Source organism: Periplaneta americana, chromosome 16 (assembly GCF_040183065.1).
Source record: "Periplaneta americana isolate PAMFEO1 chromosome 16, P.americana_PAMFEO1_priV1, whole genome shotgun sequence".
Lineage (NCBI taxonomy): Eukaryota > Metazoa > Arthropoda > Insecta > Blattodea > Blattidae > Periplaneta > Periplaneta americana.
Genome location: NC_091132.1, coordinates 175579513 through 175594451, shown reverse-complemented (window position 1 = coordinate 175594451; position 14939 = coordinate 175579513). Strand labels below are relative to the sequence as shown.

The 14939-nt window shown below is 34.1% G+C and overlaps 1 protein-coding gene across 8 annotated transcripts in view; it reads left to right on the top strand.

The window, feature by feature from the left end:
* Positions 1-14939, top strand: part of LOC138692005 (zinc finger protein 665-like) — a 125865-nt gene that overhangs the window by 56876 nt on the left and 54050 nt on the right. For 5 of the 8 annotated variants that reach the window (XM_069814766.1, XM_069814754.1, XM_069814755.1 and 2 more), the window contains 3 exons: positions 5777-5827; positions 8088-8225; positions 9546-9628. In XM_069814766.1, coding sequence (XP_069670867.1) covers positions 5777-5827; positions 8088-8225; positions 9546-9628 — 272 coding nt within the window. Of the gene's footprint in view, positions 1-5776; positions 5828-8087; positions 8226-9545; positions 9629-14939 lie in introns of those variants that run through there. The other 3 variants (XM_069814759.1, XM_069814758.1, XM_069814765.1) reach the window with 2 other exon arrangements.

Below are 14939 nucleotides of genomic sequence, written 5' to 3'. Positions count from 1 at the left end.
TTCTTGTTCTTGAATGCCAATGCGAGTCATATTTGAAACTGCTGTGCATCGACTGGAGTGGTTTGTAATTTTATATATATATATTTTTTTTTGACGTCCAGACCAGCGCAGTTTCAAATGTTGGCAAACAAAGAAACAAATGCTAGGGACGCGATAAAATTAAACAAATGCTAGGGACGCGATAATATTAAACAAATGCTAGGGACGCGATAAAATTAAACAAATGCTAGGGACGCGATAATATTAAACAAATGCTAGGGACGCGATAAAATTAAACAAATGCTAGGGACGCGATAGAATTAAACAAATCCTAGGGACGCGATAGAATTAAACAAATGCTAGGGACGCGATAAAATTAAACAAATGCTAGGGACGCGATAAAATTAAACAAATGTTAGGGTAGCGATAAAATTAAACAAATGCTAGGGACGCGATAAAATTAAACAAATGCTAGGGACGCGATAAAATTAAACAAATGCTAGGGTAGCGATAAAATTAAACAAATGCTAGGGACGCGATAAAATTAAACAAATGCTAGGGACGCGATAAAATCAAACAAATGCTAGTGACGCGATAAAATTAAACAAATGCTATGGACGCGATAAAATTAAACAAATGCTAGGGACGGGATAAAATTAAACAAATGCTAGAGACGCGATAAAATTAAACAAATGCTAGGGACGCGATAAAATTAAACAAATGCTAGGGACGCGATAAAATTAAACAAATGCTAGGGACGCGATAAATTTAAACAAATGCTAGGGACGCGATAGAATTAAACAAATCCTAGGGACGCGATAGAATTAAACAAATGCTAGGGACGCGATAAAATTAAACAAATGCTAGGGACGCGATAAAATTAAACAAATGCTAGGGTAGCGATAAAATTAAACAAATGCTAGGGACGCGATAAAATTAAACAAATGCTAGGGACGCGATAAAATTATACAAATGCTAGGGACGCGATAAAATTAAACAAATGCTAGGGACGCGATAAATTTAAACAAATGCTAGGGACGCGATAGAATTAAACAAATCCTAGGGACGCGATAGAATTAAACAAATGCTAGGGACGCGATAAAATTAAACAAATGCTAGGGACGCGATAAAATTAAACAAATGCTAGGGTAGCGATAAAATTAAACAAATGCTAGGGACGCGATAAAATTAAACAAATGCTAGGGACGCGATAAAATTATACAAATGCTAGGGACGCGATAAAATTAAACAAATGCTAGGGTAGCGATAAAATTAAACAAATGCTAGGGACGCGATAAAATTAAACAAATGCTATGGACGCGATAAAATTAAACAAATGCTAGGGACGCGATAAAATTAAACAAATGCTAGGGACGCGATAAAATTATACAAATGCTAGGGACGCGATAAAATTAGACAAATGCTAGGGACGCGATAAAATTAAACAAATGCTAGGGACGCGATATAATTAAACAAATGATATGGACGCGATAAAATTAAACAAATGCTATGGACGCGATAAAGTTAAACAAATGCTAGGGACGCGATAAAATTAAACAAATGCTAGGGACGCGATATAATTAAACAAATGATATGGACGCGATAAAATTAAACAAATGCTAGCGACGCGATAAAGTTAAACAAATGCTAGGGACGCGATAAAATTAAACAAATGCTAGGGACGCGATAAAATTAAACAAATGCTAGGGTAGCGATAAAATTGTGCGATAAGCAGCCATGATTGGTTGAAATACGTCCTTTCGTACCGTTGTATTGGTCAAAAGTAGTGTGACGTAGTAAGAGTGTAATAGTCACTGCAATCTTCATTTGTTATTGTTCTGAGTAAAGATGGGGCTGCCATAGGGGTAGTGCCCTCGTGCCATGGCACTGCCTAATAAAATATAATTAAATCCTGTTTTTAACTTACATTCAGAGCGCTATAAGATCACAAATACTATAAAAAAATATGGATTTATCCTGGAGTGAATCCAGCAGTACATCGTGTCAGAGTAACAATGCCGTTCGTCCGCTCATGCACTGCTTTATAGTTCTACACTGTACATATCCTTGTTATTCGAGCCGATTTCCAACTACCTCTGTATGGGCATGCGCGGAAATATTTCGTAATCCTTTCTTTGGAAGCTCACAGTGCACAGTTGGCCAGACTGAGTAAAAAATGGAACAAAATTGAAAAAAATGAACTTTTATTTACAATACTTTTGATAGTGTATACTCATAGTAGAGATGCTGGTGGGCACTAAACTCATGATGCTGTGGCTACAGCCTTGAAAGAGAGCTATTGTAACCAGGCGATAGCGCACCAACCAGTCCTAAGCCGTGCGCTTGCGACAGTGGTGTGTGTAAGGCCCGTAACACACTTGTAGAGTTTTCGCCAGCGAGAAATGTGTTGCGAGAAAATTAAAAATTTAATAACATGGATTCAAATGGACATCCAAACACTGGAAGAGATTCTCGTTCGAGGCAAAAACCTCGCGCGAGTTTCTCGCTGGAATCTGTAGCTCAGCGAACTTTCTTGACACATTTATCAAAGATGTTTGACATTTATACTCTTTATGACAATTGAATGTAGAAAAAGATATCACAGGTAGCGATGAATTGTATTGATTTTATTTGAAAATGAGGAAAGATGGCTGATAATAATTGCAGTTAGAAAGTTATCGAACTTGTACGATGTCACCCGTAGGCCTATTTATATGATACACGGCATAAAAACACGAAACATAGAGAAGAAATCTGGAAACAAATATCAGATTATCTGAAAATAAATGGGGCTATATTTTATTTTGATGAGATTTAATAGTATTAATTAAACATTTGAAATAATGTATCTATATGTCTTAACAGTTTATATAATTTTAATCAGAACATAGCAAACAATCCTCTATCATATCATGAATGGCAAAAAACTGAGGTCCATTCAACCTGAAATAACGCCTAAACGTATCATCATTCAAATCGAAACCAGTGTTAAAAAGTCGCCCTTATTTTCGTAAGATACAATGTGATTTTCTGATATTTCTGGCTTTAATTTAAGGCATACTTTTTCTTTTCATTAAGAAAATATGTTAATGTAACTCCATTTCCTCATCATCTGAATACTCAGATTCAACATAGCGTTCGTACGTAATTTGTGAAGTACGACAATATACTTACAGGTTATATATTTAAGTACGACAATATACGTAAATACATAACCTATAATATTTCCCCCAACGAGTGATTACTATAATCAGAAAAATGCTTTCTGCATGAAGGCAGTGCATAGATGATCATAGCGAGGTGTGATCTGTGATAGCGAGAACTCGCCAAGTGTGTGGAGGAAGGCTCTTCGCCTCTTTCTCGCAAAACATTTCTCGCTGGCGGAAACTCTTCAAGTGTGTTACGGGCCTTACGTGGTCATATTCGTGAATAATGAAATAACAATGGCTGAGAATGTTAGAATAAAGGGTAGGTTTTATTAGGAATACATGTAATTTTGAATTGGTTTATATAGAGTGTAAATATTTGTGATAACTCGGAGAAATGCAATTTAAGCTAATATATTTTAGTTTTCAATATTTAAAGAGGGTTATAAAGTGCATGTGACTTGATGTTACGAAAAATTTTGTGTCGCTGGTTTAAACAGACCCTACAGATTGCAGAAAAGTCATATTCAGCTGCAGCTACTTGCACATTTCTGTTTAATGTGCGAAAATCCAGATACCTACGTACAATATTATTCATTACTATTCCAGATGACCGCTGTTTTTTACACTGTGAAATCATGGAAGCCCTGCTAAAAATAATAATGATAAGACAACTGTTCATGAGTTGGTTATTTCATAATTAGGATTACGTGATAATTGTCAACAAGGTTTTAATTTAGAACTAAGGAAAAAAATAGTTCATTCTGCAATAATTTGAATAAAAGATAGCAGAATTGCTACAGAATGAAAAGTAAATAGGAAAAATAAATGGCAGTTGGTTGGATCAAGAATTTAAGCTGCCCCAATGTAATAAATTTCATGTTGAACATGTGGCTGGATGTTCATAATTGTATAGTAATTCTGGCCATCCAAGAAAATTGTTCTCTGAATCATCCCAGAAGACCAAGAGGAGGAAAACTGAACATCTCAGAGAAGCTGCTGATCCTGCTGCGCTTGCTCTTACAACTCAGATAAGTCTGAAGGCTTCTGGTAAAAAGAAGCAGCTAAACTAATGGAAAATGCTGTAAGTACACCAACCAGTGCGGCAAAAATTCCAACTGCATATAACGAGCATAGTAGTTCCTGCAAAAATGTTGCAAAATATAGAGGTGATGACGTTTTAGTCCTGATAATGGATACGAAATTATCTAAGTACCAGTACACTTTATTGGGACTACAAGCAAAATGTAGAAATGTAGATTTATATCCAACGTACAATGAAGTTCGAGAAGCAAAGCTGCATTGCTATCCATGTGATATTACTCTGACAGAAATAAGTGCAGAAGTGAAGTTACAGAGTCTGTTAGATCAAACAGCCAGACGAATTTATGAAAAGGAGAAAGGAAGAAATTCAGAGTCGGTTTCCAAATGAGATTCGACTTCTTGTAGACAAACCAAAACCAGTAGAGAGTGGAACCTCAAACAACGGGAATACTCCTAGAAGATTCTTCTCAAATCCCGAATTAACATCATCCATAACCGGCATAGACAAAGAATTATACCTTTTGCAGTTGTTCTTCGAGTAATTTCTAGTGGAAGAAACATGAAAATTGATTCTTTCAATCAATATGCGCTAGAAAATCAAAATTGTTCATTCAGAAGTATCCCTAGTTTAACCTCCCAGCTAGCGTACACAAAATTCTCATCCATGGGTCTCAGATTAACTCAGCTCTGCTTCCAATTGCACAGTTACCTGAGGAGGCTCAGAATAAAGATATTAAAATAATATTTCGAGAGCCCCACACAAGGAAAAGTTCTCGTAAAAACACAATGACAGATTTAGTCAACAACCTTCTCATATCTTCAGATCCTCTCATTTCAAATATCAGAAAGTCACATAAAAAACATAAAACTCCCTTGTGGAAGGAAGGATTACAGCTATTCAAAGACTCTAGTGAGGAAGAAGAAGAAGAAAGTGTCATTCATTAAGAAAATGTCATTAATGAAAATGTTATGATGAGGAATCAGATATTGAATAAAAAAAAAAAACTATTATGTTGTGAAAGTGCTTTCAACTTAAAGAAAAGGTGAAAACTATTGAATAACTATTGATTTTATGCATCCCAGAAAACAATAGAGACATAAAATAATTTTGTTCCATTTTGAGTCGATTCTGGCCCACTGTGCAGTGGTCCGAAAGGCAAGGGGAAAGGTCTTATCCGTGCCATTTAGTTGACAACTCCATTCCAGGTGGCAGCACTAAATAATGAATATTTGTTCCATGCCAGGGCTGACTTTCTTCCCGGCAAATACGTTATTGAAAAGATCGCGAGCGCAGGCAAGGCAGTGTGGTTTCTAGCGTCATATAATTGTGCATGTAATTGTGATGTGTTGATGCGAAGCAATAAATTGAGAATAAAATAAATACTTCATTATAAAATACACTTTCTTCACTATATGAAGATATGCAGAAAGTAAACACGTGTGGAAAGATGAACTGTAGATTTGAACATAAATATTTAAACATTTTTTCTTCATCTTAAAAGTATTTATTTCGTCATGTAAGTTTCTTCCATTTAACACATCATACAAATTAAATGCTAAATCCGATAAAATTGGGTCATCAACTTATTGAATTCAATTACTTCCAGATTGGAGGAACAGCATTATCGACAAAATTAATCAACATCAAACTACCCAAGGTATAATACATTGGCATTTATAATAAGACCATATAAACTTGAAAAATATTCAAATAATCACGTGACACAAACCATGATACATACGTTTCTGAATGGTGGAAATATACATTCTAGTGAAACAGAAATAGGAATATAATAAATGTAATTACTGTAATTTTGCAACTCTTCACATTCATAATACTTTTTATATTAGTTTGATATTTTATTATTTTTATCACTTTTAAATCATGTCATTTTATTATCTCATATGTGAAGACTTGCATTTATATATATATATATATATATATATATATATGTAAATCAATATTTTTTGTAATCTATACGTGTATTTTAAGTAAGTGACAATCAAGGCAGTCATATAGAATGTCAATGTGTAGCACAGCAATGTTGGTTTTTAGTATGCCTCATTTTGCATGCCACTAAATATGTTTTGTATTTGTAGATATTATGTAGAGAGCACTGATATTCCTGAAATGTACTTCGTATCTGATGATGTTGGCGTAGGCCAACGAAAACGTTCATACGTCTTTTAAATATGTAATGTAAAGCTATAGCACCTTAAACATATGCTGTGAAGTCAGTGACTGAAATAAATACTTTTAAGATACAATATAGACTTCTCTGATAATTAAAAATGAATTGCAAAATTTTTTCTTCAGTTTTTCTCGTTTTCATTTTGAATGCATCTGGCATTGGTCTAAGAAAGGTATGATGGATTTAGTTCATTTGTGGTAGCAAGATCCCCAATTTTAGTCAGAAAGTCATTGAAATATTTGCTGAAAATTACAGGAAAAAAAATTGAACTATATCACAGTTTAGAATACTTCAAAGTTTTATTATATTAATTTATTACTAGTTTCTTTAATATTATTATTATTATTATTATTATTATTATTATTATTATTATTATTAAACTCCTGTTCTTTAAATTATGAACTATCTAGTAAATATTTTAACTGTACCAGTCTGTATTCGAGACGTCAGGATATTGATTACACTTTCTTTAATAATGCTATTAATGGTGTCATTGATTGTGACTCTTTTATACGTAACACCTACCTTAGAATTCCCGTGAAAGGTTTTCGTGGTCAAAGAATTTTCTTCACTAAATTATTTAAATCCCTTTCTCCAATAGCCAGGTGTATTAAAAGTGCTAATTTGCAAGATCTGATTTGATTTTACTTATGCATGATATATCCTTACTTGTTATTTAATATCTTTTATTATTTGTTAGATATTGCCATTTCTTTTGTTGCATTTGGTGAACGGTTATTGTTGACCATTATATTGATTGTATTTGATCTCACTGCCATTTTCTGCCATTCATTCTCATAATCATGTGTTCAGTTTTTTTTTTTTTGGCTTTTGTTTTGTGCTAAACTGTAATTGGCTTTGTGCTGTTGTTTTGCTCATTAATATTCGAAATAAATAAAATAAAAAATTGTTATTATTATTATTATTATTCACAATATAGATGGATACGTTTTTGTTACTTTTCATTTCTGACTTGAATGTTCTGGCACTACTATGACAAAGTGGCTTCAGCTGCCACTGGTAATGATTAATAAAATATCTTAAGTACTGTAAGAGACGTTTGCAGACCTGGTGTAGAATATAAATCAGATGCTTCTATAATCACAGTATGTAAATTATTTTCACAAGGAGCCCCTGGCACATCATCATTGCCTGTACCCAGAAGGTCTTGTTGTTTCTTGTCTTCAAATGCCTTTGATTCTTAGAGGAGAAAATTCGCTCTGGCGCCGGTGATCGAACCCGGGTCCTTGTTTCTTCGTACCAAGTGCTGTAACCACTGAGCTACGCCGAAGTTCACTCCACAGCACCGGATCTAATCCCTCTCCTCCAGTGTTTTGCCTTTGTGGCCTGACTCAAGTTCGACATATATGTTGACATATTATACTAAGTCAACTGCCATTATACAAGGAGCGCACTCAATGAGTGACTTGGTGGCCGGGGTTCCAGAATGGTTAGAGCACTTGGTACTTAGAACCAAGGACCCGGGTTCGATTCCCGGAATTGGAGCGAAGTTTTCTCCTCTAATAATCATTGTTACTATAACATATATATTCTGTAGGAGCAAAAATTAATATTTACGTCGATTCAATTTTCTTATTTAATTTGTTGCCTTTGTTGAGACATTTAGACAATAACGGCCATTCAAAATAGATTGACGGCTATTACAAATGAAGTAAATTTTAAAACGAGTAAATAAGATGATTAATAATGTGTTTATGTTCTGTAGGAAGGGACTTCATCGCATCTGAAAGTGACGTGGATTAAGACGGAATACGTGAACGACGGTTATGACGTAAAAAGAGAGATAAAAGTTGAAGACAGTCCAGAGCCTACGAGCTTTGCATTCATGACGTCTGAAGTCGATGTAAGTTCTTCTCTGTCAGTATGCAGATATACAGGAACTGTCAGTAGGACCAAGTTGCAATTGTGGAGGCAAAACCTTTCTATTCTATCTTTTCTGAAAATAACAAGTCGTATTAGAGTGTGTCTCCATTTCAAGGAAATAAAGTTTTCAACAATGATACATATAGTGAAATGGATTAATATGTCAGTAAATTAATTTTTATTGTTGATTTGCAAAAAAAATTGTAGCAAATTCTGGTTACGTATTTTGGAGGGTAATTTCACATCATATCGTGAAAATGTTAGGACAAAATCCATAAACGATTAGGAAAACGCGGAAATTCTACTTGAAGCAAGTAAAGCGATAGGGTTGGAAGTAAATTCCTAAAAGACTAAGTATATGATTATGTCGCGTCATCAGAATAATGTACGAAATGGAATTATAGAAGTTGGAGATTTATCCTTCGAAGAGGTGGAAAAATTCAAATATCTTGGAGCAACAGTAACAAATATAAATGACACTCGGGAGGAAATTAAACGCAGAATAAATATGGGAAATGCGTGTTATTATTCGGTTGAGAAGCTTTTGTCATCTAGTCTGCTGTCAAAAAATCTGAAAGTTAGCATTTATAAAACAATTATATTACCTGTTGTTCTGTATGGCTGTGAAACTTGGACTCTCACTTTGAGAGAGGAACAGAGATTGAGGGTTTTTGAGAATAAGGTTCTTAGGAAAATATTTGGGGCTAAGAAGGATGAAGTTAAGGAGAATGCAGAAAGTTACACAACGCAGACCTGCACGCATTGTATTCTTCACCTGACATAATTAGGAACATCAAATCCAGACGTTTGAGATGAGCAGGGCATGTAGCACTTATGGGCGAATCCAGAAATGCATGTAGAGTGTTAGTTGGGAGGCCAGAGGGGAAAAGACCTTTGGGGAGGCCGAGATGTAGATGCGAGGATAATATTAAAATGGATTTGAGGGAAGTGGGTTATGATGGTAGAGACTAGATTAATCTTGCTCAGGATAGGGACCGATGGCGGGCTTATGTGAGGGCGGCAATGAACCTCAGTGTTCCTTAAAAGCCAGTAAGTAAGTAAGTACACATCATATTTACTCATTTACAACTTGAAACTCGATTCCATTGCCTTTGAATACAGAGAAATACATGGAGGATGTATTTAAAAATAGTTTGGGAAAATCAATTCGATTTTATGCAGAAGTCGTTACAAGATTACTGAAAATGAAGTTTGGATTTATCAGGTTTAAAAAGTTAGGTCTGTGACGGGAAAACGATTATCCAGATGGTTATCTCTTCACTATTTGCTTAATTTTCAGGAAGATTTTTTCGATGTGGACAGAGTTCAGCAGGAACAGAAAGTGGAAGTATCTTCAGAGGAGGGTGAAGTGTTTCCTGAGAGGTGAGTGTAGTGTACAGCGTATTTTTAAATGTATTCCCACTGCATGAACACTGTTATATTTTCGTGTCTGAATTGCGTATTGTTTGGGCTAATAATATTGCCATCATTTTGTCCTTGATCTTACAGCCAATGTGCCAGTGTGGCCTGTATTTCCTTAATTTCAATATCACATTCTCTGACACAGTACTAGTCACATATTTTAATAAATTCATGGTGCAGGAAACGGAATTAGATGCTGCTACAAGACAAGTTTTCCATTACAGTTAGAACATCGTGCATTTAACTGGTCACCTTGCAATTTCAAATCACATATAGAATACTTCGTTGAAATAAAATGTTATAAAATCTACTTTTACATGCAAAAAGATTCTAGAGGATTTGACATTGGTTGAAATTTTATATATAACAATAGATCTTAGTATTTTATTTCAATTAAAAGAATACATTACTGAGGAGTAGTGTAAAAACTGGGGATATCTATACTATTTTGTTATGTATACTACTCGGTTTTTAGTTTATTATGGCAAAATACAACCAAGAAGAGAAGCTAGAGCTATTTTTAGCTTGAACATTACCACAGCCATCGTGATCTAATACAGGTCGTAAGGCAGACCACGTGACTCGCTTAACTGCTGATCGCGAAGGGCGGTCTTTCAACCATATCAATTAGTTACAGTGCATAAAGAATAACATATATTTCTCTGAAATGCAGTGTAATTGCGTCAGTAAAATTTTAAACAGTGATTGTGAGACACTTGAGGCACAATTCACTTGCAACTTAAGGTTATAATATTATTTTTGGTGTAAAAATTACGTTGTTGCAGGCAAAGTTCGTATGTGTAATACCTGCCTTTATTTCGATTAAACATTGCTCCCTTATGTGGTTACGTGAATTTTTGGTGTTATAAACAATACATATATGTAATAATATACACGTGAAAGTGAAACATTGACTGGGATGTAAAGTAAATTATGATTAGGCCTAAGTGCAGCGTTACTGATGTTACTCTTGTCTAATCCATTATTGTTAGTTTACCGTATTTGTTTTATTAAATTTAAATTATTTCGCCTTTCTTATGTGTAAATAATCTACATTACAAATAATACGACGTTTGATAATATACACAATTTGAACTAAAAGCGAGATACATATAGTATATTGTGAAAAATTATACCTTATAGTTTTCATTACTGTTACAGTATCTAGTATTGTAATTAATTGAAATAAAGCACGCCCACTTCATTACGAAATTCTTGCACATTCATTTAAGCACGTTTCAACAATTTTCAGTTGCATCGCACGCATATTCTGATGTGTTGAAAATATAGGTTATGTTTACTCTATCAGTACTTGCCTTATTTCTATATTCGCAATTATGCATCATAATTAAGCATAACGCTACGTATAACTTGTAAATGCAATTTGTCTACACTTCAATTGTATTTATTCGTTTCATACGGTACTCCAGTCTGATTAGTTTAATATGCTACCAGGGCTAAACTAGCGCTGAGGTAGTTCCCTTCGTATTCATACACCTTGCATATACTAATTAGTTCGGTTAGTTCAGGCTTTTATTATGCCTTGCTTAGAGCATTAAATGCATTTCCACAAAAAATAAATTCAACTGTTTTCAGTTCAGAAATTGCCGGAACTATACCTCAGCGCTGGTAAGTAATATAACCGTATGTACATTTCATAGGAGGGAGTGTGGTGAATTTTCTACCTTTAAGTAAGGAAGATAACCGTGTTCTGAAGTTTATCCTAAATATATTCTTCTTTATTAAATCTCAAAATAACTTTCGTTCTCAACTTAAAATATTGACGCAAATAGGTTATGTTAACATGGTGAATTCTCTTCATATAAAAATTACACAGTTTTATAATCCCGCCACATTATAGAACAAATAAATGGAACTTATGCACACATTATATTGAATAACAATTTAATAGTTTTATTTATTTGTTCCCAACTATACTGGGTCGTATTTAATTCTATTAATCTAACCTACCAGATGAAGTAACACACAACCGTACGTACCTACACTAATTTCATAGGAGGGAATGTGGTAAATTTTCTACCTGCAAGTAAGGAAGATAGATGTGCTAAATTTAAATCACAATATAAATAATTCTTCTTTATTAAATCTCAAAATAGCTTCCATTCCAAACTTAAAATGTTAATGCAAACAGGTTATGTTAACATGTAAAACTCCGTTCACATTAATATAACACAGTTTTGTAATTATTTCTGCAACATATTATGCAGTAAGAAGTGAACGTATCTTATACACACATTACACTAAACAAAATTGAGCACCGACATGCATTAAAGTAATATATTTCACTCAGCTCCGTATACTCAAATAGAAAAGCCCAACCCATCGAGTGACGTCACACATCGTGCATTACGGCCTGGTCTAGATCACGATGGCAGTGACATTACTCATGGTTGTGTTGCAGTCCACTTACAAAAAAATTTATAATTCACAGTCTATACCCTATTCGCCCAAGAGGAACCAGTTATAAGCTGGGGTCATCTTATGAAATCCAGCAAACTTATCCCCTTTAAGCCTACAGAAAATTTGATCAATATATATTGGAAATCCAGAATCCAGCAGCCCATTCGCTCTGAGTGCGACAGTTAGTATAGCGCTGGCCTTCAGTACCCAAGGTTGCGGGTTCGGTCCTTGCTCAAGTCGATAGCATTTAAATGTGCTTAACTGGTGACGCTGATATAACTTCGGCCGTTACGAGCGTCGTTAAATAAACCATAATTTCTTCCAGGAGTCTGCTATTAGAGAACAACATAATTAAGTACTTACATTTCAGAATTAATTTTTTTTTTGTAAAGTTACATTTAGAAGCATGTAAACACTCTTACAATAGTTACTAATTTTTTACTCTTGCAAACCTCACATACTAGGAAACAAAAGAACAAAATCCGATGCACAACTGTCTATAAAAATGGTATCCAAATTTTTATGTAGGCTATACAAACCATAAAAACGATCTTGAAGGCACTACAGTTTGTTAGAATTATAAAACACTTTCGGTCTTACTAATAAAAACTCTATATACAGACGTTTAACTGTCTTATAGTTATACATTGAGTAGCTCATTTATACGTCGTGTGTAAATTCCTTACTAATAATCACTACATACTTCGCGTATAACAGTACAACTATTGCATAGCTACGTCATAGTTTCGTCATTACTTCGTTACGAAAGATAGTAGAATATCTGAGGTTATCTATTCCATCTGGTAGAGCAATCCAGTGTGGCGTGTTTAAGTATCGACAGTACAACTGGCTCTAATCGATTACCATACTATATTTTGGTCAAAGAGTACAAGCTACAGTAATATCACAGTCTACTATATACAATCGCGAAGCTTGAGGTGTTTTTTTTGCAAATCTCGTGATAAACCGCTCCAAGCGGTTAGGAACTAGAAACAATAGACTGTCCATGGTCGACTTTGGACTGTGTCGTATTTCAAACGAGTGCTAGCTCGTTGGGTATTTCACATTGCTTGTGAAATGTTCGTTATTGGTTGCAATGAAAAGGATAATGGCTAAAATATAATAATTGGAATAATAATATGGGACAAGGAGGAGACGTTCGTAGTGCTATAAATTGTACCAGCTGTAAGAAAAAGAGGTCAGAGTTATTCTTTTTCCGATTTCCGAAAGATTCCTGGGTTTCCACAAGAATGCTATGCAGAAAGAAAACTCTTAATTTTGAAGTTCTTTGTGACTGTTAGAATACATTATATCCTTAAATTTCACAATGAAATGTTTCAGTCTAACCGAAAGGACATTAGTTACCGGTTAAAGTTTTGTCACTTAGGCTGCTAAATTTCCAGGGAAATAAAGGTTAGGTCTATTTTTTTTTTTTTTCAGAATATATGTTTTAATTGTAGCTATTAATTTTGTTATTATTTTTATGTGTTATTTTACTAAAAACGTAGAAACATTAAGTTTGTTTTAATGAAATTTATTGAGCATGTTTTATTTTCAATTCTGGAAGGATTATTATTGCTTAGGCCTACTTTTTTTTTCGAAGGATATGTTTTTAATTATAGTTCTTAATTTTGTTTTTTTTTATTTATTGCTTTACTAGAGACGTAGAAAAAGTCTGTTACAATAAAATTTGTTGATCACGTTTTATTTCCAATTCTGGTGTGATTATTATTGCTTAACCTCATCCCACTTTGTTAACTACGTAAGCCTACACTACAAGTACCGGTACACGTAAGTTACTCCATTAATTCGTATTTCCATTATTATTGTTGTAAAGGGAAATGCAAATTAATATTAATTGGTTTCATAGTTAATTATCGCTATAACCTTGAATGAGTGAAGCTATTATAGTAAATTTCAGTTCGTTTTGCACAAACAAAAATTATATTAACTTATATCTTGCAGGTATCTTCGAGTTTATGGTGGAATTTAATATACTTAATTAAAATAATAAATTAACTTTATGCATTTAATATTTTAATACTGGAAGGAAGGTGTTAATTTTTCCAAAAGAACAAGACAACGAAAGTGTAACATATTTTGTCGTCTGCTAGGAGAGAGATCTGCGATGATGAGGCGATAGTAGCGATCCTAGTGATGGGCAACTATCCATGTTTGCATTTTTACTACATATTGAGCTTCGCGACTGTATATAGTAGACTGTGGTAATATTATTCTAATTATTCTGTGCTCTTTGGTTTTATCTTCTATGGTAACTAGGCAACCATCATCATAAAATAGACAGTCGATATGAACAGCTGTTAGAGGGCCGGCCATTTTTTCTTTATATACAACGTTAAACAAGGGGTTTCGTGTATATAACTACTGCAAAGCAATTCCCATTGTATAGTTACAGCCTGTTTATACGTCCATAGCTTATTCACGGTTTATTAGTAAAGTTTTCTGTCTCAACTCTGCATAAGTCTAGTATAAAAACTATACACGGCTTATTAGTAAGACTGTTTGGTGTTTTGTATGATATAATCAATATATAAATCCAACCATCTAAGAAAAAAATACCTAATATTGTCTGTCTAATATCGTATACCCAATCGGCGTCCAAAGTGACTACAAGAAGAGGTAACCAAGGCACCAAGAATTTTTTTCTTTGTTGTTAACCTGGTCTTATTGTCTAACGTTGGAATGTGTATGCTTTGAAATAAATATTTATGTAATATCTATGTTTTGATCTCACTATATTTACTATTGAGGATACTGTGAAAATTTTATATTCATTCGTTGGTCTGGGTATAGCGCTGACCGTCTGCGCTCGAGGTTGCTGGTTGGATCC